The sequence below is a fragment of the Sceloporus undulatus genome, chromosome 2 (genome assembly GCF_019175285.1).
Source record: "Sceloporus undulatus isolate JIND9_A2432 ecotype Alabama chromosome 2, SceUnd_v1.1, whole genome shotgun sequence".
NCBI lineage: Eukaryota > Metazoa > Chordata > Lepidosauria > Squamata > Phrynosomatidae > Sceloporus > Sceloporus undulatus.
The window spans coordinates 97,330,201-97,355,640 of record NC_056523.1 but is presented as its reverse complement, the minus strand read 5'-3'; the positions used below and the strand labels follow the sequence as shown (position 1 = coordinate 97,355,640).

The 25,440-nt window shown below is 38.9% G+C and overlaps 1 protein-coding gene across 13 annotated transcripts; it reads left to right on the top strand.

Moving 5' to 3' along the window:
• Window positions 1-3,453: 3,453 nt before the first annotated feature.
• Window positions 3,454-23,520, top strand: LOC121922480 (F-box/LRR-repeat protein 21-like). Of its 13 annotated transcripts, none has more exons than XM_042451982.1 (9): window positions 3,454-3,644; window positions 5,157-5,230; window positions 9,490-9,584; window positions 11,853-12,032; window positions 16,934-17,060; window positions 18,438-18,896; window positions 19,924-20,046; window positions 21,936-22,107; window positions 22,479-23,520. In XM_042451982.1, the coding sequence occupies exons 6-9, from the start codon at window positions 18,525-18,527 to the stop codon at window positions 23,120-23,122; spliced, it is 1,311 nt and encodes a 436-aa protein (XP_042307916.1). In that variant the 5' UTR covers window positions 3,454-3,644; window positions 5,157-5,230; window positions 9,490-9,584; window positions 11,853-12,032; window positions 16,934-17,060; window positions 18,438-18,524; the 3' UTR covers window positions 23,123-23,520. The 13 variants fall into 13 exon arrangements, with proteins under 13 accessions (XP_042307916.1, XP_042307910.1, XP_042307921.1 ...); XM_042451976.1 differs by having other exon boundaries at window positions 9,485-9,584; XM_042451987.1 differs by lacking the exon at window positions 5,157-5,230.
• Window positions 23,521-25,440: the final 1,920 nt, after the last annotated feature.

Below are 25,440 nucleotides of genomic sequence, written 5' to 3'. Positions count from 1 at the left end.
TTTGAGTGAGTGGCTGCAGTATAGGCATTTAACCACTGCGCCACCAGGGCTCCTCGTTTTATGGGTTGTAATCCCGCCTTGATCCATTCGGGAGAGGCGGGAAAACATGAATATATTATTATTGTTATTGTTATTATTATGGGGCAGAATTCAAAGTCCGTGCTTTTGTGGACGACTTGGTTGCGTTCTTAAGTGACCCACAATCTAAGATAAGGGAACTACTAAAAGAATTGAAAGAATCTGAAAAAGCTACAGGTTTAAGTGTAAATAAAACCTAGACAACAATCCTGACAAAAGACATAAATAAAAGAAAAAGTCAACTGCTAAGTGAAATCTCAGGATTTTGTTTCAATTATAAAGTTTCATATTTAGGAATTGTATTGACAAATAAAAAATAATTTGTCAATAACCAAAATAAAACCTGGAAACAGATTTTAAAAGATTTAGAAAACTGGAGAGAACTTTAAGTTTTCTCTATTAGGCAGAACTGTCTGTATTAAAATGTCCATACTCCCAACATTATTGTTTTTCCCCAAAACCTACCAATAATCAAGAATAAAACTCCCTTTATAGAATGGCGGAAAGAAATTACTGTTTTCATTTGGGATAAAAAAACAACCCTAGAATACATTTGCAATATTTACAAGACGTAAAAGAGAGGGGAGGACTATTCATGCCAAATTTTCATCTTTACTATGAGGCTAGCTGTCTGAATTGGATAAGAAAATGGATGACGTTGCAAAATACTAACATCTTAAACTTGGAGGGATCAAATCTGCGCTATGGATGGCACAGCTACTTATTTTATAATAAGGATAGGATCAATAAAGATTTTCATAATCACTTTATACAAGATGGCTTGCTGAAAGTTTGGTCAAAATATAAGAAAATTATTTGCCCCAAAATACCTCTTTGGGTTTCATCCGAGGAAGCTCTATTTAAAACAGACCCATATGAGAATAAAAAATGGATTAGGTACAAAAATATTGTAACAAAGCAAGGGAGCAAATATTTATTACGACCAAGAGAAGAGTTAGAACAAAGAAGGGACAGTTAATAAGTTATTTTAGTACCTACAACTCAAGGAAAGACTAAAAACTGACAAAAAAGAAGGTCTAGAGGATAAAAATACAGAATTGGCAGATATTTTGGTAACAGCCGAGGATAAATCATTATCTACAATTTACAAATACCTTTTGAAATTATACGCTGAGGATGAAATAATAAAGGAAAATATGTTAAAATGGGCAAATAATTTTGGTTATACCCTCGACCTCAGACAATGGAAAAGGACATGGGGGAAAAAGACTTCCCTACACCAGGAGTCGGGATGTGAGAGAAAATTATTATAAGATCTTCTACGTTGGTATCCTACCCCCAACAAAACAAGCAAAATTTATGGCAAAACAAACAACCGCTGCTGGAAGCGTCAACAGGAAAATGGTACACTTTACCAAATATAGTGGACCTGTAGTAAGAGAAAAGACTTTGGATGGAAATCCATTATGCAATTAATAAAATATTAAGGATAGATCTAAAGAATAAACCTGAAATATTTTTATTAAATATGGCTGATGATCAAAATGAAGGGAAAAAATGGAAGAATACTTTTCCATATGATTGTAGCAGCTAGAATGTTTTTGCTAAGCATTGAAAAAATGACAAGATTGCAGATATAGAGGAATGGGAATTAAAGTTACATGAAATAATTGATATGGATAGATTAACTGGAATGACTGATTATAAAAACTCAAAATACCGTACTTAGAGGATTGGGGAACGGTTATAGACTATTTAATTTCAAAAGGGGGAAATGCAATTAAAGTTAAATGCCAAAGAGAGTAGCAAAAATGTGTTGTTGCTTTTTTGCTTAATTAATAATAATAATAATTTATTTATATTCCACTTTCTCACAGGGAATCAAAGCGGATCACAACAGTAAAATGACACAGCATACAATTAAATTTACAATTAAAAAGACAGATCCCAAAAACCCAGCCCTCTCTCATTCATTTAAATTTTACATAACAGTTTTCAAATGCATAACAATTAGAGGACTTATTTTGGATTGAGATATATCAAAGTATATGTTATATGAAAATGTGTATATTTCGCTTGAACATAGGGTTAGTAAATTAGTGCAACAGTGCTGTATTGACTACAGGGCATCACAGAATAAACAAAAGAAGAATGGGTCACAGCACTTCATAGAAGAGTAGAAGAACAAAACTAACTACTTGATGGAAAGAACATGATAAAGGGACCTGATCCCCTTCCCACCACCTTTCCCTTCTCCTTTTGTGTCGTGTCTTTTTAGATTGTAAGCCTGAGGGCAGGGAACCGTCCAATTAAAATAATAATTATAAGCTGCTCTGATGGCCATTAGGGCTGAAGGGCAGGGGATAAATGCCATAAATAATAATAATAATAATAATAATATTGAGATACTATAGATCTTTCAAAGAAATTCATCTGGATGTGAGAGTTGTGATATATATGTGCCGTGTTAGTTGCTGTCTTTGTTTGCTAGCCTGTTTGTCTTTTCTTGGTGGGTTGTTTTTGGTTCTTGTTTTGTATTGAATTAATAAGTTTATTATGGTCAAAGACCAGTATCAATAATAAAACAGTACATTTTAAAAGTGAAATAATAATACACACAACAAACAACTTTGATTTCAACTAATAAAAAGATAATAAAAAGAAATCGCATTGAAAACTTTATATATATATATATATATATATATATATATATATATCATGGTGGTGTGGTCTGAGCATTGGACTAGACTCTGGAGAGCAGGGTTCAAATCCTGGCTTGGTAATATAAACCACAGAGTGAGGCTGGCCAAGTCACACTCTCTCAACCTCAGAGAACTGCTATGGCAAACTCCCTCTGAGGAGACATGACAAAAAAGCCCGTGTTAGGGCTGCCATAAGCCTAAAACCACTTGAAGGTACAAAACAACAAGGGGCTCTTGCTCTCTCCCAACAGAACAATTGCTAGGTATGTCTTCCTTATACAGCCTCCTCAAGTGACTGATTAATGTCATTTCTATGCCCCTTTCCTCCCTAAAAGAGACCCAAGACAGCTCCCAAGATAAAAAAAACACCTTTAAAAATGACATTTCTGCATTAACTTTTTCTACTGAGACACAAACATCTCTCATCCAAGTGTAAAAACCAGGGCCCTGCCCCATTAACCCCGTTAACTGACTCTCCCTTGCTACCATTTTAGAAACCCACGAGAACCACCCCAACACAAAATGGCGGCCGAAGTCGCCAGCCGCGCCCAATGAGCGCATGCGCGGAACTCCCCCTGCTTCTGATCCACAGCGAGAAACACCTCGCCTCTCTTATAACCGTAGAGCGGAAGTGAGGGATGCGAGGCAACGTGCGCATGCGCCGGAATCTGGGTCAACTGTCAGCCTGGCGCGCCTGCGCAGAAGGAAGTGGCGACGACGATGACGGGTGTGTTTTCCTCCTTTTCCTGTCAGGCGGAGGCTCCTCCTCCCTCTTGAGTCCGCAGCCGCCGCGGGAGTGACTGCGCTTGTTGTCTGGGGTCCTGGAAGCGACGCTTGTCTGCGGCCTTCCTTCCTTTCTCTCTCTCCGCGTTGAGGCGACGAAGGAGCGCTCCCAGCCTTGAGGTGCGGGACCCGGGGCCCGAGGGGAAGAGGGAGGGAGGGATGGTGGCTCTGCTGCTGCTGCTGCTGCGCCACACGCAGATCGGCCTCGGAGGGAGCAGCCAGCTCTACGGTTCTATGAGTCTAAGGGCCGAGCTGGGACTCGAAGGCTGCTCTCCAGAGTCATGTGTGTTGCGTATTTGCTAGCGTCCTTAGCACCTTCCATGGGGCTTCCTTTGAATCGTAGCGCTGGAAGAGCCCTCAAAGGCCCTGATCCATCCCAACCCCCTTCTTCTGCCATGCAGGAACCCTCCATCAAAGCATCCCCTGTGACTCTGCTTAAAGACCTCCAAAGAAGGAGACTCCTCCTCTCTCCCAGGATGGAAGGAGTGTGTTCCACTGTCCAACAGCCCTGACTCTCAGGAACCCTCAGTCAAAAGGTTGTTCAGGGGAGGCTTGCCTTTGAATTGGACCCAGTGTAACTGTGTATTTATTTGCATCCTTAGCACCTATCATGGGGCTTTCTTGGCAAGGTTTGCCATTGCCTTCCCCTGAGGCTGAGAGCATGTGAGTTGCCCAGTGGCCTTCATGACCAAGCTGGGAATTGAACCCTGGTCTCCAGAGCCGCAGTCCAAGGCTCAAACCACTACACACCGCCCTGGCTCTTTTCCTGGAGGGCCTTTTAAAGAGGCGTGTGGCAGGCAGAAAGTCCACTTGAAATGTGTTTTCATCACGTTCTGACCAACAGCCCAATTCTCAGGATCCCAATTAGAGTAGAGCCTTTGAATCAGTGGGATTTGCATTAGGTTTGACTGGCAGCAGTGGGTGTGTTATAGCTGGGACTTGCTGTCTTTTCTTTTGAAGGTGATAGGAGTCAGCATGGAGTAGTGGTTTGAGTGTTGGACTGTGACTTGGAGACAGGAGTTGAATCCCAGCTCACCCACAAAACCCACTGGGTAACTTTAGGCAAGTGACACTTTCTCAGCCTCAGGGGAAGGCAATGACAGACCTCTGAACAGATCTTGCCAAGAGAACTCCATGATCGGTTCACCATGGGGTCGCCAGAAGTCAGGAACAACTTGAAGGCAGACAGTTACAACAAGAAGACATTGGCTGCAGCGATTTTAGGTGTCTAGGCAGAAGTGAAAACTCTTCAGTTGACTTGAGGGAGAGAGGAAGAAAGAGGAGGTCAAGCAGTAGTCTCCTAAAGCAGAAAACATGGTCAGTAATTAGGCTTTAGCCCCTAATTCACTCTGATCTGACAATCTGCTTCTGACGTAAAAGAGTGTGCCTTCCATGGAGGCAACTGACTGTTTATAAACAGTGCTGCAGGGAAAGGGGGTGGGACCAGGTATTGCTGAGCCTTCATTGCTCACGAGTTTAAAATACAGTATCTACACAGGTAGATTTGTTTTTCCACCTAGTTGCTCCCTCGTAATAGCAGCATGCAGTTTTTGACCGACTATGTGTCTCCTCCTTTCGAAGAGGAGCCTGAAGTGTTAAGTTTTACTATCCTGTTGCTCCTTATATTCACAGATTTTGAAAAGGAGGGTGTCAAGGAGTCTTTGTTGTAAATCGCAGTGTAAACGCTGGACTGAACCAACCACCAGGTAAATACTTTAAGTGCTAGAATACCTTAGAATCGTGGGGTTGGAAGAGACCACAAGGGCCATTCAGTCCCACCCTCTGCCATGCAGGAATATATAATCAAAGCAACCCTGACAGATGGCCATCCAGCCTCACATGAGTTTTGAAAAATGCATTTTCTGAGGCAAAAGACAACATAGAATGCAAATGTTACATTGAAGTCTGGTTTCCTTTTAAATGAGAGTGACTTAAAACATTTTCAGCAATTTGATTTTTTTCACTTTCTCAGTAGGGAGTCTCTATACTAAAAACAGGGAAGATTGGTTTAAACATTGCCTGTGTTCATTAAGATTTATTCCTTCATCTGTAAAAAAAACTGTAGTCAAAATCTCCCTTTTTTTTTTTTTTTTTTTTTTGCCTTTCTGTTGTTGTTGTTGTGTCCCTTCAAGTCATTTACAGCTTATAGCAACCCTAAAGAGAACCAATCACAGGGTTTTCTTGGCAAGACTTATTTAGAAGGTGTTTGCTCTTGCCTTCCTCTAAGGCTGAGAGAGTGTAACTTGTCCAAGTTTATCCAGTGTGATTACTTGACAGAGTAGGGATTTGAACCTTGGTCTCCAGAGTCCTGGTCCAACACTTTAGTCGCTACACCACGCTGGGTCTGCATTGGGACCAAATTAACATTATGATTCTCCTAAGAAATATTAGTATCTACACTGATCTTAAGTTTTATTTAAATAGTCAGTTGGTCCATGGCAGTAGGTTGGAAATTGTTGGAAAGTTTTTGTAACCTCATCTACAGTTGAGTAGATTTTCCTGTTATAAACAGGATACAAAAACTGCAGGTTAAACTGCAAAACTATGAAACCTAATTTTTAATTTATACTGAATATAGTACATGGACATAGTTGTATCAAAGTGATCACTAGGTAAACCTGTTAAGCTAGTTAGAAGTTGCGTTCCCTTTGAATTTTATTTTATTATGATAGCTTGGCACAATGGCCATAAAACAATATAACATGGTTATAGTTACACATCATTCATATCTGCTAACTTCTGTAGACTGATACCAAGTAGGTTTCTCCTGCAAGTGACAGTCATTGTTGACTGTGTTAATTTGTACTCCCAAAATAGCCATGAACTGGGTCAACTGGTCCTCTCTGTTTGAACGTGCCAAGATTGGTAACTATGTATGCCAGTTTATATTGCAGCAGTTCTGTTTTTAGACAATTTAAGATATTATTGATTGGACATGAGTCAGAAACCTGAATCAGAAATTTTTCATTCTTTTTTGAGCGATAACTAGTAAGTTTCCTCCAAGGTAGTAATAGCACCAGGAATTCTTTTAAGAGTCCAGCACAATAGTTTGCCTTTTTGGACTATCTTGCCTGGTCACCTGAATAATTCTTACAGCAAGAGTAATGCTTTTTACAGATTTTTTTAAAAATAATGCCAACCTAAACATTGTAAGGTGCAAGCCAAACCCAAGGAAACTTGAATATACAGTACTTCAGTCTTTTGCAAGACTGGGTTGAAGTGCCACACTGGAGGAAGTGGTAATATTTTCTGATTACTATTCCCTGTGGCAGCCCCCCCCCCCCCCGGTAATCTGATTTGGAGGAACCTCATGGGAAACAGTCCTGGAAGTTGAAGAAATTATTGCTGTAGATACCATTGCCTAGATTCCCATTCTGTATGGACAGAGGTTGGCCTTCCATTTATGGTGGGGCTAGTCTGCATCCAACCTTCTATATTTAGAAAGCCCACAGAACCACTAAATCTGTTTACTCATCTTCCTTAATGTTCTTACTGTATTTATCTCTTTATTTATATCCCATCTTTTCTCGCAGACTGGCATTCAGAGAGGCTTACCAATTAAAAGAATTACAATTCTTAGTATTCATTGAAAGCATCTTGAATGTTTGCATATATTATTTTATATTAAAAAGCATCTCTTTCTTTAAAAATGAATCCAAAAAACTGAGGCACCAGAACCAAATAAAATGGCTGTTCATATAGGTAATTTCAACAATGAGGTCCCTAACAATGTATTCTATTGGCTGGTTCAAAGTGTAAAAGTACAAATCTTTCTTTCAATCAGGACACAGAATTCTGAATAATTTAAAATACATTTTTGACTCATTTGGAATATTCCATCACTCTGTGTGTTTTTTCCTTCATCCAAGGATGCTGCTCTTAATTGGTTTGGCTTTCAAAGCAAGCTAGTCGCCTTGATGCTTGCAAAGGTCAACTTGTTCTCTAAACATTTTACTGCAAATCCTGTTCAGCATTTTCTCTCTTACACACACAACCTTGACTCCAGAAAGCTCATTTCTATATCCATGGTGCAACCATTTCTGTAAATCTATAGTAGGGATATTAATATTAAAAAGCCATCTATCTCAATAACGGGGGGGGGGGGGGTTGTGTCACAGTCACATTAGTGTTTAAAATAATGAGAAAAATTGACAAAATTGGAGATGTGATCAAAGGTTCTTTTGTTATATCAAACTTTCTGCCCTTCAGGACTTCATTTTTAAGGGGGAAATTGTTGTTGGAGGGGAGAAATAGTGTGTGTGCTTCTTGAAAAAGATTTCTGTAACTTCTTTTTTTGGACTTGAATATATAATTTAAAGCAGTGGTTCACAAAAATTTTTGGACTATCACCCCATTTCTTCTTGGGCACTAACCCTAGCCCCTCTTCCCTCCCCCCAACACCTATTTTTTAGTATTAGACCTCTGTTCTACTACAAATTCAAACCAATATCAGTTGCTGCCCCTTTGCACCTGTTCAGCCTCTTGCCCATGCCAGACATGCCGGCTGCTAGGTTACAGCATGCATCTGGTCAACCGGGGAACAGCAACTGAGCAGATGGGTGAGCAGTGACTGAGAAGCTTCTCATCCATGGCTGCAATGTGGCAAAGGCCAGCACAAGTGAGAGGCTTCTTGGTTGTTGTTCCCAAAGTAGTGGGCGCACTCTTAATCCTTCTTTGCCAGGGCAGAATGGGACACAGATGGCTACCCTCATTTCTCCTTGGCAAGAAAGGATTCTCAGTCTGTGAGAAGCAAAGGACTCTGTTGAGGAATCAATCCCATATACTCCTCACCTTCCTTTCCCTGTCCAGCAAAAGAAAGTAGGAGCAGCAGCACAGCTCCAGTCTTCTAGCCATGTCCTGGCAAAACTTAAACAGGGTCCCAAACTTGACAGTTCCTTTTTTGCCACTGCTTCTGCCCCACCCCCACATACTGTAATTAATCACTTCAGTCAGTCAGGACTGGAACAGAACAGCCTGAAAAGCTGGCTTCCACACAGCTTGGGGGCATGGCGTTTAGACACCACATGCCCCCAAGATGTCCGGAAGCTGCCCTTGCTGACCAGGCGTGGGTGGCTTCAAGCCACTTGGGGGCGCTGCATTTAGATGCTGCATGCCGTTGGAGCACGCAGAAGCCAGCTTGGGGCTGTGTTGGGGCAGCCATTTGTTGGCCCAAAAAGGAGTGGATCTTTTCCATTCCTATTTGGGCTGGCTCTGGGGCGAATTTGGGCTGCAGTGTATGTTTGCTGTGGCTGTGGAGTGACCATCTCTGGGGCGGATCCAATCCGTCCTTGTGTGACAGCCTGTTTTGGCCCCCAGTCTCTCCCAAAATGGGGCCATTGGAGTGAACTCAGGCAGGCAGAAGAGCAGGAGACACCACCACACAAAGCAATTAATGATCCTGTGCAGTGGTTTTAAGGGATCCTGTAAAGAGACTTTAAATGCAACCCTCACCCCATCATAGTCCTAAAGACCACTGGTTCCCCTTGTCTTTCTGTATACCAGTACTTTTCCAGAAGCCTCCCGCCCTCCCTGCCACTCTCTTTTCCTGACCTTTCCACCACCCACAGGTGCGTTGTTCCACGCACTTTAGGAATCTCTGGTTTAAAGCAAGCCGTTTGGAGTTTTTATACAGCACTTTCTACAGATGGTTAGTGAAAAGACGATGACAAAGAATACACACACCCTTCCTGTTCTTAGCTATAGTTCATCAGTCACAGGGCACATAGCATGGCAGGATATCAGTCGTAAACTAAGAACTGAACAATGAACTTTAAAATGCTTTCCATACCTAAAATTGGAACTTTGATTTTAAGTAAAGAAAATGAATTCTATTTGGGTGGTCTAAAGCAGCAGACTTCATTGTGGTCCTTAATGCTTGTATATTCTAGCAAGTTTCAAACTCAACTTTGAAGTTCTGTTATGGCAAACTAAATTAAAATATTTTTTGCTATTTTACCTAGCCTAGAAGTGCAAGCAGACAGATGTGGGTGATTGACTCATGGCCGCAGATAACCCAATTCATTTATCCTGTGTTAACTGTAACTTGGACACATTCTTTAGGTAAGAGAACACTAATACAGAAATGTATTGTGTAGTCTGTGTTGGATTTAACATTACCACACTACGTCTAATGTATTCTTGAATATCATCCGTAAAGATTTATTTTGCTTATACTTTGTTTTGTGCAAAATATAAATGATATGGTTATAATTCTAAGTAAAACAGTATAAAAATGATTAGCCAACTTTTATCTTGAAAAACAATAGAAAAATATTTTAATTCTTGAACTTTAGAAAAAGGGGTTTATTTGAGAAGTGCTTTAGGTATGGTCACATCCAATATTTTTATGAGTATTTTCATCATGGCAGTTTTGTTTTGAATTGTTTATTTGAAACCTACTACCATGCAGCTCAATGCAATGGTCTATGGACTGTTGCTTGTCACTGAGCCATTGACTGCTCATCCATGATGGGTTTCCAACAAAAAAGGGAACACACAACATAGCAAAGAAGTTCCTGTGCACACTTGGGGGGAAAAATTTGTCAGTCCCTCAGAGCTTGGGATATCCTACCTTAGTATTAAATTCACTTTTTCTCACGTCTTCAACTCTCTGTCCCCATTTTCATTAAATTTTCCTGGTTTGAGATCTCTGTTTATGTGATCATGTGACCTAGTTTGTTACTTATACCAATTGTGAGAGCTATTTAAATGTGCATAAGATTGAACCACCCCATTGACTAGCCCAGAGTTCTATGTGGTAGTTTTTATCTACTACTTGTTGGAAACATGTTATAGTGTAATTGGAGATTTGACTTCATTAGAGAATTGTTACTTGGCAGTGAAATATTGTAGGGAAACTCATTCAGATTCTGACCAACCTGTTCTTTGACTGATGCTTGGGAGTGATCAGCTGTGTTTGGAAATAACATTAGACCATAGTAAATGTGAATGAGCCTGGGTGAGTCTTGAGTTGGTATGTTTTCTCTTCCTGGTACAGACAAGAGATGACTGGGAGCTTTTGTTTCCCTTTTTTTTTAAAGTTAACTATAGTTTAATGATGTTAATGATCATTATTTTTGCTAAGGTTCATTGCAGCAATCCAGCATTATAAATCATTGTATGAAGGTGGCCTAAGTCTCAACACACCAAATATTTGAAAACAAAGAGATTAAATCAGATTTTCAAATCTGTGAAAATCCACTTGTTCGGAATTATGTCAGATGATTTAATGGATGACTGCAAATGAGTTATCTTCATAACCACAGATTATCACCTGGTAACTGTTTATATAGTACAGCCTGCATACACAGTTCTTCACAAATTTAGGTAAACTAAAGAGAAGTCCTAGCCTTAAGGAGCCTTGAACCTACGGTACTATAAATGAAAAATGTTCATGTACATTCGGCCCTCGGTATCCGCAGGGGATCCATTCCAGACACAGACACACCCCGTGGATACCAAAATCTGTGGATGCTCAAGTCTGCATTGTCTCCAATGGAGGTGCAGCCCAGCCACAATTGGGGGAAATTGGACTCATCTATCCTTCCTCCCTCCGTCCTTCCCTCCCAGCTCTCATCAGCGGCAAGTGAGGGGGGAGGGCTGGCGGCTGTAGCCGCTTCCTCCTCCTCCTCTTCCCGTTTCTTCCACCTCCTCCTCCTGGTTCTTCCTCCTCCTGGTTTTTCCCCATCTTCTTCCTCCTCCTCCTCTCACCACCTCTTCTTCCTCCTTCTCCTCCCATCTCTTCCGCCTACTCTTCCTCCTCCTCTGCTGCTGCCTCACTGCAGGTTTGCCATCTGCTGATGCTGAAATCCGTGGATGTCAAGTCCACAGGTACCAAGGGCAGAATGTATAGGAAATGTAAAATCACATTTCCCTAGGTCATACTTTTGTCAAAGATTTCCTTTTTTGCACACATATCACAGTTCATGTTGTATACAGTAATATGCCTATTGTAATTACAAATTGTAATTTTATTGGTTGAAATAATTAATAGTCTTTTTGTGAAGTATATGATTGAATATAGACAGCTTGCCAAGTAATATAATGTAATTACAAGGTACAGTCTTCTGTATTGGATATCCAGTTCCATAACAGCTTTCAATTTTTTAGTCTGCTTTCTGTTTTCTAATCAGTAATAAATAACTACAAGTGTACATTATTTGTTCCATAAAAGTGTTCCCTTCTTTGGTCAACTTTCTGTTATCTGGTGATATTTTATAACTTCAAATATTCCATATATTTTCACTTTCAAACTACTAGTGTGGAGTGATTTATCTGCATCAGCCTGAGTTCCATAACTTAACTCAGTCACTCATGTGGGTTTCCTAGACTTGGCAGATCATTTGTCTTTGGTGGATGACTACATAGGTCAGTCAATCTTCCGGGACCCCCGCCCTGCTTTCAAGTTAAGGAATCCTTTCACACAGACAGGATGACTCATCAATGGGATGGCTGTTCAGACAGCAGAAAGGTGCTTGTGTTAGACAGGAACTTCCACATTCTCTGGAGGTATGTGTGCATGTGCACCTCTATTGCAAGACTACTTGGCTTGTACTACTAGCAGTTAGGCTGTTGCTAACTTAACACATTGTTGGTTTACATGAAACAGGATTGCATTTATCAGTTGGTTAGACTAATTCTGTATATTGCAGGTAATAGCCAGCATTTTTGCCAAATAGTTTCAGCTATGGATTCTCATATGCTGTCGGAAGATGTGTAATAACTCGGGCACATATAGAAAAATTGCGCTGGAGTTATTAAGCGTCAATGTAACCATTAATGTGCTCAGTATTTTGAGGAGCATATAAATGACTGGGCGCTTTCTAGAGAACTTCATTGTAAGAATCAGCAACTGATGGCTCTTGGAGCAAATGCCATTCATAAAAGTTGCTGTTTGATCGACTCATAGGTGAGCGTCTTTGGCAAGAGCAGTGCTAAGTGGCATTGTTTAGAATGTGAAGCATGATAAAGCACCTTAGTCTTTGCCCCTCCAAAGACATTAAGTTGAACAGGGTGAAGAGTTTCCATTAGGCATACAAGATTATAAAGGCAATAGTTTGGGGATTAATGAAACAGTATGAATGTTCCCTAGATTCCAGTGCAGGTCTTTTGAAAATCCTTAACTGTAGTAGCAAACAATACATTATTTAATGTTAAAACATTACAATAGTACAGCAGTAGAGTGATACAGAGGTTAACAATTGGACCTTGTGTTCAGTTCTCTGTTCAATATCCATTACTCTAATTCTGTTTGATCTCTGTTAATATCTAAGTGACATAATCAACTACTGTATTCACAAAAAGGGGCAGAATAAAGAGTTTCATTTTAATAGGTTTAAATGAGGATGCAAGAAGGGTGTGTGTGATAGCCCTCTGTTAATGCTTTCCAAGGCTAGCAAACAAGAGTTTGAAGAGAGCAGCATGCTGTACTAAGGGAGCCACTCAAGAACCCAGATTTTTAGAATTCCCAGTCACATGGAACACTTCTACACATTGCAGAGACAGTCTTCACATTGGGACTCTCTCCACATAAGGACAGCTAAGGTAGAAGTAGTGGGACTTGTGCATTCTCATAACTTCTTCATTTAAACTCTTTTTGTCTATAGGGAATAGGGTTTTAGTGAAGGATCAGTATGCACACATGGATTTTAAACAAAATAATAGGACAGGGTAGAATCATTGTGACATGGTTTCACTTATATATATATATATATTTTCAAATAATACTTTATGATAATAGTAAGGAAAATATTACAGCATCTTGACGCTTTATAGTCTTATGTCCTTTTAGAGCTATCGGGGTTGTTGTTTTTTTGCCACTTTAATTGAGGATGAAAGTCAAATTTGATTTTCACAGATTTTCTAAAATGTAGACGATACGACAATAACATAATATATTTGCTAAGCAATTCTTTGAACTGTTTGCTAGTAATGATTTTGTGATCAAAGAAAATATTTAAATTGTAGTAAGATTACCTATTCTTACTGTTGTATTCATTATATATTTTATATATTAGATAAATTCTCAAATATAATAATTGCTTCAACATATTTTAAGCGAACTTAGTGTATACAACTCTTGCTGGAATAATGTCCCTGGAGATTGAAGTCTTCTCACCACAGAACGCAGACAGCTGTGATGGTAGCAGTAGAGGGGAAATTCTTCAAAAATCTCTTTTTTTTTTTTTGTCCCCTGGGTTTCCTCTTCACTGAAGGTAACTCCTTCTCAGAACAGTGTGAAGCTTCAGAGTCCTGTCGATCTTGCCTCTAGAAAACCCAGAGATTTCAGTGATAGAAGAAAATGTAATTTTTTTTCTTCATTTCAAAAATGGTCTGGCTACAATGGTCCAAGTCTTCACCAGGATTATAGAACCTCTTCATCTAGTGCTGAAATATTTCTGAGCTCTATCTTGGGTCAAAGTTAAGCTAGCTAAGCTTAACCATTTCCTTAAAAACAACAACCTTGGTTTGACATGATGTGTCTTTCTTGGCTTCTAAGTAATGTATATAATTCATTGAGATTTATCTTGTTCTCATGTGGAAGGATTCCGTTTGCCTTAAATGCTGTGTGCAAAGTGAACCTTGTTAAAGTTTTCATCATTAATGAAAGTATTTAAATTTCCTCAAACACTGAAAACATAGCCTTTTACCTAGGGTTTAGATTTGTTGTCATTGTTGTGTGCCTTCAAGTCATTCCCACTTTATGAGTCTAGATTACAACAGCATAAGAATGTAGATCTTTAAAGACATTATGTTTTTACATAGTACAGTACTATTCCAATTTTCTTTTCCAGTGTTACTAATTGTTTTGGGTTTTCTTTTGTTTTTTGTAAACTGTTTAATATCTCTTGTCTTTTATAAATTTTTCATTCCAATGAAAAGCAATCAGTGCTTCCTCTATTTTTTAAAATTTATTCCCGGAAAATATAACATGACACTAAAATTTTCTACAGTATGAGGGACATGATATTGTAGAATTCATAAAACTGGTAAGATGAGATCTGCTTTTAAGGCATTGCAGCATGTGTCTTGTGCATATCACTTTCAGTAATTTTGCAGTTTATCTAGATGAGGATGAGAAATGTTTCAATCTTGGCAAAATTCAGTGAACTACTTTGCTGTTCCTTTAATCTTTTACTGTAGGGAATAATAGGAATGGCAAAAATCGTTCCCCCCCCCTTTTTTGTTTTTTTTGTATATGTGCAAAATTGCAAAAAATGCCAGTTCTTGTTTTAAATGTATGCTTACAGACTATATGCCAGATTTGGACTTGCAATCACATATACATTTACTCTTGGGGAAGGGTGCCCATCGAAGATAGTTAGTCTTATGATAAATAAATATGTATGGGATTGCATTGTTTGTGGCTTCTTATGCCACCTCATTTTAGAAATGGAAAGGATTGTTTACAGAAATGCATTATAAATTTAACTAGGTATTTCCTCCATATGTGTGAGATGATTGAAATGCAAAAGAAGAGTTAGAAAATATAAATGTGAAGGTCTGTAATGCTTCGACTTTTCAAATCTCCTAGTACAGTGGTGCCTCGGGTTACGAAATTAATTCGTTCCGTGGCACCGTTCGTAACCCGAAAAGCCTTCGTAAGCCGAATTGCCATAGGCGCTAATGGGGAAAAGCCGCGATTCCGTGCGAAAAAGCCGAAAAAAGCACCAAAAGTTTTTTCGTAACCCAAAAAAACATTCGTAACCCGGAACAATGTTTTCCTATGGGATTTTTTCGTATCCCGAAAATTTCGTAACCTGGGTATTTCGTATCCCGAGGTACCACTGTATATTGTTATATATGCAGTTGTTAATTTCATTCTTTATAAATTTACAAAACTATAATCTTTAATAGCTTATTCATAGGGTTAGTAACTTCAATTACACAACTTGTGTTACAACTTACAACATAAGCTACAATCAGCTTGTTCAGCAATATTTAGTTTGATATTACAGTACATTGTGGTAAAACCAAAGCCTAATGAAAGAACCATATGAATTTTAGTTTTATGTATTTTCATATGGGTAAAAACGTGCATTGGAATAAGTGTACCTTTTGGAGACGTCTTTGTGTGGTTGAAGCAAACGGATTGGACTGAATTCACATTTAAACAAAGTCGATTTACTTTAGTCTTGTCAGAGTTTTCTCACTGATTACACTGGAACCTATAGAACCGAGTTAGTCTGTATGCTGCCTTTCATTCTTATGCATGAATTGTGCTTGCCATGTACAGATTAATTTTTGAAATATCAGGGTAGATTTTTAGCTGATATGAAAGATTTCAAATTGAAATTGTTCAAATGTTCAGCAAACTAAATGCATGAACATGCCTTTGCTATATGTACTCACCATATTTTTAAATATTTTATCTTGTGAGCTGCCTTGGGTTCCTTTTTGGGAGAAAGGTAGCATTAAAATGAAATAAATAAAATAAATTTTATTTGTTTTGGTGAGGTATTCCCATTCTGCAAAAGGAAAGTAAGGTGCAAATCCTTAAATAAACTACCTTGCTTTATATAGCAGTGCTACAAGTAGTAACCCATGGACCATCAAATATCAATTCACTGCAAGTTTCAGGAAAGAAAGAACTGTATATACTTGTATATAAGTCAAGAATCTTTACTTAAAAATCAACTTAAATCTCTGGTTGATTTATCCATGGAAAAAGACCACAGCGAGTGGGAGGGGGGCTGGGATTAGGATGGGATGGTGAGTACCTGCTCCCCTCTTCATGGGGAGCCTTTGTCTTTTGGTGTATGGAGAGGATGCTGATATATCCAGTTTTATAGACCTTGAGTATCTTATCCTCAAGGCTCAGGCCTTGGACATGCAATGATTAGAGAGTGTCTTTGAACATGTGCAGAATGCCCCCTGGTCTCTTCTCCTTTCTTTCCTCCCAGCCTACCCTCTCTGGTTGTCTTTGCAGTGAATCACTGCAGGAGCCCATATGGCTCTTCTTTGGGGCTGGGTGGAAGTAGTGGGAGCAAGAGCTGCAACTCAACCATGAGAGGCCCTTTCAGCATGGGATTAAAATAGGTTTATCTCCCCCCGGCTCCCTCTCCCTGCTTGTGGTTCTGGGCAGCTCACCCATTTAGACAGCCTGCCACTTGCCCTCATCAGGGAGGAACCAGAACCTCCCGCAGCTGTTTCTGCTTTGTGAAGGAACAAGTAGAAGCACTATGTCTGGGTGGCTGGTGTTCTCCCTGGAAGTGAAGGAGCACGAAGAACTGGCCAGGGTTTCATAGTATCATAGAGTTGGAAGAGACCACAAGGGCCATCCAGTCCAACCCCCTGCCATGCAGGAAATCTCAATCAAAGCATACCTGACAGATGGCCATCCAGCTTCTGTTTGAAGACCTCCAAGGAAGGAGAGTCCACCACTTATGACCAAGGATTTTCGTTTGCAGGAGCAAGTCCCATCCTAGCTGCAGTCTGCTCCCCCACCCTGTTGTTGTGTCCCTTGAAGATGTTTACAACTTAGGACAACCCTAAGGTGAACGTAGCATGGAGTTTCTTGGCAAGATTTGTTCAGAGGTAAGATCTTGGCAAGATTTGCCTTTCCCTGAGGCTGAAAGCATGTGACCTGCCCCAGGTCACCCAGTAGGTTTCATGGCTGCATGGGAAATCAAATCCTGGCCTCCAGAGTAGCAATCCAGCACTCAAACTGGTATACCACAGTGGCTCACCCCGCCACACCCTTTACACATGCTTATCCTCCACTGCCCCAGCACTGCTCTGCACTGCTTGTGATGGAGGCAGCCTGGATTCTCTCTTTGGGAGGAATGTGACACCAGATAAAGCAATGCTTTTCTTCTCAAGATCTGAGGTTTTTCTGTTTATTTTGGGGGGCAAACTGAGATTTAAACCCCTCAATTTTTTTTAGTTTCATGCTCCTAAGATTTTTCTCCTCAACTTATCCATCAGTCTTACCAGAATCCATGATTTTAGCCCCCAAACCTGCCGTAAACTTATACATGAGGTCAACTTCTACACAAGTATATATGGTTGTAGTCAGTAGCCCTATCCATGGTACAAGTTACTGACACATTGGGCACCAAAAACTGCTGGTTCCCCGCATCACATAACATGAAAAACATTGTTGTATTGCACAGTGTTGTCTTCTGTGTCTGGCTGCTCTTCTCCTTGGTCTCAGCGTATGGATCCATTACTAACATCTAAGAATCTTCCATTGAAAATTCCAGAGTTGAAAGCTGGGAAGTTGTGCATAAGAAGCATGTGATTTATCATTAAGCTAGAAAACAGGGAAGTGGAACTCTGTCCAGTCTCTTAAGAATGCTGTTCTCCAAACCTTACCTGAACCTCCACATCTAGAGATTCCCACACATAATTCCTTCTGTCCCAGTTGAGAAGGCTGGAAGCAAGAATCCTCTGTTCATCATTCACTGGAGAACCTCTATACTAAAACAGTAGTATTCACAGATATAAACAACTCCTATTCTATATTAGTTGCCTAAAACTGAATATAGCAACAAATAATATATTTATTAGATAGCTTGTTGATCTCTTCTTATTCTGTAAAGATATGACTATCCAGTCTTCAATGGCAGTATCATTTCTCTAAAACTCAGTATGCAATCAGAAAATGCATGAAGATCAATATTGAAAATTGTTGATTTAACTGCCTTTATATTATAAGGCTTGCAAATTTCACCCATGGAGGAGATATTTTAAGCTTTTCTACTTGAATGTGTGTACAGTTTTTCCATGTTATGATCAGTGGTCAAATATAAAGTTGACTTGGTTCATAATTTCTGTTATTGAACAAAATCTATCGTTGTATGGATTGTGATACAGGTTTTTTAAAATGTCATTTTACTTACAGAGAAAAAGCTTTTCCTTATAAACTGAAATTCTAACCGTCTTTTTTCTGACCCTCTGTACTTTTCTTAGAGATCTACTGTACTTGAAAACTTACAGAAAGCTTTGTAGCTTGTGTACATCCCAACAGTATTGTACCTGAATAATTTTACTCGCAAAATGAAGAGGATCAAGGAGGCAGTTAAAGCTGAAGAGTCAGTTCATCAAGCACTGCAGAGAACAAAAAAACAGAAAACAGGTTTCTATAATTCGATGTTTAACATATCAGATCCTTTCCATTCGAGGGACTGGGGAAACCTGCCGCACCATGTTGTCTTGCACATCTTTCAGTGCCTGCCTCTTGTTGATCGTGCACGTGCCTCTTCAGTTTGTCGGAGATGGAATGAAGTGTTTCATATCCCCGATCTTTGGAGAAAGTTTGAATTTGAGCTTAATCAGCCTGCTACATCATACTTAAAATCTACTCACCCAGATCTCATCCAGCAGATTATTAAGAGGCATGCTAAACATTTGCAGTATGTCAGTTTCAAGGTAAAGAAACCTAGGGAATAATATTTCACGTAAAGAAGTAAAAGTTGCTATATAGCAAGTCATATATTGGTAATGAATATGGTATTTTATATAGGCTGCATTTCATAATGCTCCTTTGTACATGAGATAAAATACTCCACTTATTTTTAAAACTGATAACACTTGGACTAGTCTTCACTGATTTATTTTTATTTTTTAAGAATGAAAATTTCTAATGGAAATATAATTGCCGCTGTACTTCTTGAATGTTATGAATTCCCAAGGGCTCAAGTGTTAAGCATTAGTTTTATTCAGAATCCTTTTTTGTGGGGCTGAGGAAACAATAAAATTGATTAAGTTGTCCTTTCCAAACCCAACTGTTAGTCCCAACTAAAGTAGATCATTTGAATCAGTAGGTAAGTCAACAATAGAAGAAAGTTCCATTGATTCAGTGGATCTATTCTAGTTGAGACCAACAACTGGATTTAGGCCTTTGTTTTAATTTTTTATAGAATGCAAGGAAGTATAGTACATTTATACCTTTTTGAAGCATTTCAGATACGATTAAAATTGGAGCTTGATTCAGATATGGGCCAGCCACAATTTGTCAACTGGAAGAGTGCTGAGAACAAAAGAATAATTTAAGATTTATAAGAGTAATGTAAACACTGCCAGTTTACTAAGTCACTTTAATTTTGAAAATAGCTCCCCTCTTCCTCCATGTTTAGAGTGAATACTGCTTGTTTGCAGTTCTTTTCAATTTTGGTGAGTCATCTTTCATTTCATACTACTCTTCTGTGTTTGTCAGTGACTGCCTGTGTCACGGATCTTTTACTTCCCAGAAATTCTAATTCACATGTTGGGATTAGATGGGTGGGTTATACTTTAGCACCTCTCCTTTTTTATTATTAGAGCTGTTAATTATGCCAGAATTAGGGACACAGTCTCACTAAGGAAAGTGTGAAAGTGTTTATGAATAAGCTCCTTTCTCATTAGTGTTTTGGCTTGTTAAATCTATAATTAATGAAATGCTGTTTTTGTCCTCCAGGTTGATAGTAGTACTGAGTCCGCAGAAGCTGCATGTGACATCCTTTCACAGCTGGTGAATTGTTCCATCAAGACACTCGGATTGATTTCAACAGCAAAGCCAAGTTTCATGAATGTGGCCAAGGTAACATGTTGCATAGTTCTTTAATGTATTTATAAACTTTAAGAATTTAGTACCTATCCTTCAAGTAGAGTCTGCTATATTTGCACTTCAGGATTTCTGGTGTAATTTGAGGTGAAGTTGAGTGTAGGAGGGGATTGATAAATTTTACTGTGAAAATGTTTTGTTCACAGTATTAAATAAATTGTGCACATTTCAAGTTTAATGATAATATTTGATAATTAATCCTCTTTGTTTTGGGGGGGGTTGTTTTTGTTTTTTGTGATTACAAGTAAGTTATCATGGTATACTGTAATTTTAAATATTTTTCCTGTGAAAAACCACTGATACATATGCTTGTTCTGAATATGCTGACCTTCATTCACAATGTTTATATCAGGTAGTAGTTATCAAGATATTACTAGATCTCCATTTATAGGTATGATCTTAAAATGTGCTGTAAATTTCTCAAAAAGATAATGAAAAGGTAGAAATCAGTGCTTTATCATGATATTTGCTTCCTTTTTTAAGTATAATAATACTCATGTATTATTAACCATGTAAATCATAGTACACAAACACAAAACACTACAACACACAACATTACCCTATATACATATATCCCCTCTCAAAAAACAAACCAACAAAAACAGAACAAAACTAAGTAAGTAAATAAAAAGATAACCAATATTGACTTCTCATTTGCCAAGACAGTGTATCGCTTCATCCTTTCCCCCATTCCTTTCACATATAAACTTCCTGTATTTAGTTTACTCTCAATTTTAACATCTGATCACTAAAACAGGAAGGAAAAAAATGCCCTTTCCTTATAACATTGTCTCTTTCTTAACCTAAATATTATCAATCACTTTTCAGAGCTTGCTGATGCCACTTCCCCCTCTCTTAGCTGCAAATTAGCTGTAAGCAAGCTCCATTGTTGCAGGAACTGTTATCTGGGTTTAGCTTTAATTGGTTGTGTTAATTTATCCATCTCTGCAACATCTACCAATTTACATATCTATACATCCTCAGTTGGGATCTTGCTAATCTTCCAATATTTTGCCTAGGCAATTTTTGCCACTGCCACCATATGCTGAGCCAGTCTACCCATCTCTTTTTCTGTCTGTCTGTCAAACCCAAAAAATCCCAGCAAGAATGCTTCAGGTAGCAATAGCAATGGCATTTACATTTCTATACCTCTTAATGGTGAATTTAGCACTCTTTAAATGGTTTACAGTTTGTAAGCCAATTGCCCCCACAAGCTGGGTATTCATTTTACTGACCTGCAAAAGGATGGAAGGCTGAGTCAACCTTGGAGCCCTGGGATCGAACTCACAACATTGTGGTTGCAGTACCAGCATTTAACTATTAAGTGGTGTAGAAATGTAAATGCTATTACTACCTGAAGCATCATTGCAGAAGATAGATACATTTATTTAAGTTAAGAAGGAGACAATGTTATAAGGCTGGTATTTTTTTTTTTCCCTTTCCTGGCTAACATTGGGTAGTCATGCACTCTAGATATTCCCTAGACATGTAGGTAGTAACAATAAAGTTGCAGATTAGCTTTTCTCACTGTATGGTTGGTGCCATTCTATTTATGAAACAGAATTTGATTTAGATTTTGATGTCCATAGCAGCCAGCACCTACTTCCCTGGTTTTCCTGCTCACTGTTCTCATCCAGCATGCCTATGATTTCTGCGATGTTCTGCCTCTGGCCAAGACAGAGAAAGAGGGGCTCAGAGGGAAGATCAGCCTTAAACTTCTGCCATCTGCTACTGTAGAAACATAAATAGCCAAAAACGCTGGATCTATTGATTCATATCCTTCTCAGTCATACCCATATAAGCTGCTGCAGATCTGCCTGGATGCAACTCTAAATGCAAATTTTTCTCTCCCCCTCCACCCATAGGCTCATTTTGTTTCGGCACTCACAGTAGTATTTGTCAATTCAAAGTCATTATCTTCCATCAAGATTGAAGATACGCCTGTAGATGATCCATCCTTGAAGGTCCTTGTTGCTAACAACAGTGATACATTAAAATTGCTTAAAATGAGCAGCTGTCCTCATGTGTCACCTGCTGGTAAGTAATAAATCTGAGAAACGAAAGAAACATAAGTGTTTTCAAAATTATCTTTCTAATAGAATTGTTTTTTGACTGCTGCTTAATCTAGATTGCCTAGATACAAATAGGTACTAATCTCACTGTTCTAGTTACCTAATTGTATTGATCTCTAAAGAGGTATAGGATAGCAGTCTGATAACATATGTTCTTTTTTTATTGTCTATGCATCACACATATAGGACTGCACCTGTGCAGAGGCACTCAGAATCTACTATCTAGCAGAGCTTTTGGTGCCCTGGAATTGGATTTTTTTTTTCATTGTGGAAGAAAAAAATGTAAATAGATTTTTATCTACTTATTTATACTGAATTTTTCTCTGTCCTTTCTAGGAATTCTTTGTGTTGCTGATCAATGTCATGGCCTTAGAGAGCTTGCTCTTAATTACTATCTGCTAAGTGATGAACTGTTGCTGGCACTTTCAAGTGAGAAGCATGCTAATCTTGAACATCTACGTATAGATGTTGTCAGTGAGAATCCTGGACAGATTGAGTTTCACACCATCAAAAAACAAAGCTGGGATGCACTCATTAAACACTCCCCCAAAGTCAATATTGTGATGTATTTCTTCCTGTATGAGGAAGAATTTGATGCTTTTTTCAGGGAGGAAACACCAGTAACTCATCTGTACTTTGGCCGTGCAGTAAGCAAAGCAATGCTTGGTCGTATTGGAATGAATTGTCCAAGACTGATTGAATTGGTTGTCTGTGCCAATGGTCTGCAGCCCTTGGATGATGAACTCATTCGCATTGCTGAACGCTGTAAGAATTTAACTGCCATGGGACTTGGTGAATGTGAGGTTACATGCCGAGGCTTCATTGAGTTTGTAAAAATGTGTGGAGGCAGGCTCACTCAGCTATCCATTATGGAAGAAGTACTTATTCCAGACAATGACTACAATCTGGATCAAATTCATTCAGAAGTTTCTAAGCTTCTTGGAAGAATGTGGTTCCCTGATATGATGCCAACATGGTAAACTATAGAACAAATGGCTGTAGTTTTCAAAACTTGCTGTACAGTGTGGCTTTCTATGCAAATAAGGAAACTTAAATATAAAACAATATTGTATTGTTTTCCTTCTTAATTCATTGCATAGTGGTAGTGCTGTGCCACTTTAAAAATGGAATACAGCATATACTAAATACATATTGAAAGTGTGTTTGTTAGATATATTTGCTTAGTTTATTCTCCAGTTAATTGGAGGGATTCAATTTGATTTACGTTTAATTGTTAAGCTCTCAGTTTAGTACAAAGTACTACAGTGCTAGTATTTCTGACATGGCTAAACAGTTTAGCCTTTGGGGGGTTTTTGAACTTCCATTTAAAGTGTTGTTTCTCCTGTTCTTTTAATAAAAAGTAATGGTGATGTAAAAACTTGTAAAGAACAGCAGCTGCTTATAGTGTGAAGCCTTATTTCTATCCATCAGTACCATGGCAAATTGTGAGTTTATGCTGCAACTGAACAATTATTTAAATGCACTCTCTTATTCTGTAACAGGTTGAATAATTGTTCTTACAATCTGAGTAATAGAAAACTACAATCAATACAAGCTTTACAATTCATGTGGATTCTTGTTAAGAACGAAAGTGCAAGCTAATAGCCGTAGTAATAACAGCCAGGTCAATTAACTAAGCCAAGCCAGCACCTCATGCAAGTTCTGGTATCATGTACACTGTTTGAAGTGTAGTAAAACAGCAGCTTTTTGCATTTTGTCTGCATGATGTCAGTGGTAAAATAATATCTTCCTCTATGGGTAGAATTTCTGACGCTTCCTGTACAGCACTCCCTGTGCATAGTGGAACTGAAAGATGGTAGATACTTTTCTGTGTAAGGTTGATGCTCTTCATAGGATGTTATGCCTCTGCAGGATAATAACAGTGTTTATGAACGGTTTACTCAGGCTGCATCTGCACTGCAGAATTAATGCAGGTTGACACCACTTTAACTGCCCTGGCTCAGTGCTATAGACTTCTGGGAGTTGTAGTATTGTCAGAGAGCTCTGGTGCAATCACAAATTACAAATCAAGGATTCCTTAGGCTGGCACCATGACTGTTAAAGTGATGTCTGTATGGAAGCAGCCTGACACTTCACTAAACAATAAGAGTTTATAGAGATACACACCCACACAAACCTTTGTTAAAATCATCCTCTATTCTGGTACCTGAGCATATGATTCTTTTTTCAAGTTCTGCTTCTAGGAAAACAGTATTCTTTTTCTCTCAGCAAACAAGCAAAACATGTTCTGTGTTGGGGTAGAAATCAGGAACATAGGGCCTGAACAGATGGGCCAAAAAAGCTGGCTTCCACATGGCTTGGTGGTGTGGCGATTAGATGACACATACTCCCAAGATGTGCAGAAGATATGCCAAAGCTGCTCCAGAGCTGCGGAAACCCAGCCCAAAAAGGAGTGTTTTTTCTGCTTCAATTTGGGCTCACACCAGAGGGCACCCTCAGGAGCGCAGTGCATGGTTGCTGCAGTCCTGAGGTGTCTTGGGCAGGGGCAGCTCCGTGCCAGTTTATTTTCCCCCTTAGTTGTGTTAGTCTGGATGTATCTGAGGAATTAGATCAAGTCTATGTAGCTTATGCTACAATTTCTTTTGCATAGTTAGTATCAAAGGTACTACAAGATCCCTTTGCATACTGATCTTCGGTATTTTTTAAAGGTAGTGGTATGTTTCATCCACAGCACAGAATCAATACTAATGTTAGTGTGTATTCCACGATTTTACTAAGCAAGTTAGAAATTGGGGGTGTGGGGGTGTAGAACAACTTTTTGTAAGATCAACTTCTAGGAAGAAATCTGGCAGTTTGCCCACACGTTATGGCCATAGAGCTCTGTCAGGTTTTGCCACCTGCTAAAGGAGGTGCCTACATTGTGTATTAGTACCTGGTTATAAATCAAGGTAATCAAGTAGGAAGGCCTGTCGTGTAAAAAAAACACACCTGCATGCCTCAGAGAAGCATTTAATCCATTCTCTTCCTCTCCCACATGCACTTTTCCCTATATGCTGGGTACTTATTTTGATGCAGAAGTGTACAGAGTTTGTCTCCATAATCTAAAATTATATAGTTCAGGAAAAGCTTTGTTGTTCTACAGAATGTGACATCCAAGGATCCCTATCCTGTAATAGAAAAACAGGTGGAAGCAGTTTGAAAGTGTAACATACCAGATCCCTTTTTGTAGTGTGTGTATTCTGGTAAGAACATGGGGATGTATCTTATATTTATTAATGGCTAATGAGAAGTACTACCAGAAAGTCTCTTCCTTTCTTAATATTTTTCTTTAATGTGA

Bases quoted from the DNA above. Each gene is read 5' to 3' on its own strand.
- LOC121922480 (XM_042451984.1), top strand. From the start codon at position 18,525: ATGAAGAGGATCAAGGAGGCAGTTAAAGCTGAAGAGTCAGTTCATCAA. The intron at 20,047-21,935 runs GTAACATGTTGC...CTCCACCCATAG, and splicing joins GTTTCATGAATGTGGCCAAG to GCTCATTTTGTTTCGGCACT. The intron at 22,108-22,478 runs GTAAGTAATAAA...TGTCCTTTCTAG, and splicing joins TCCTCATGTGTCACCTGCTG to GAATTCTTTGTGTTGCTGAT.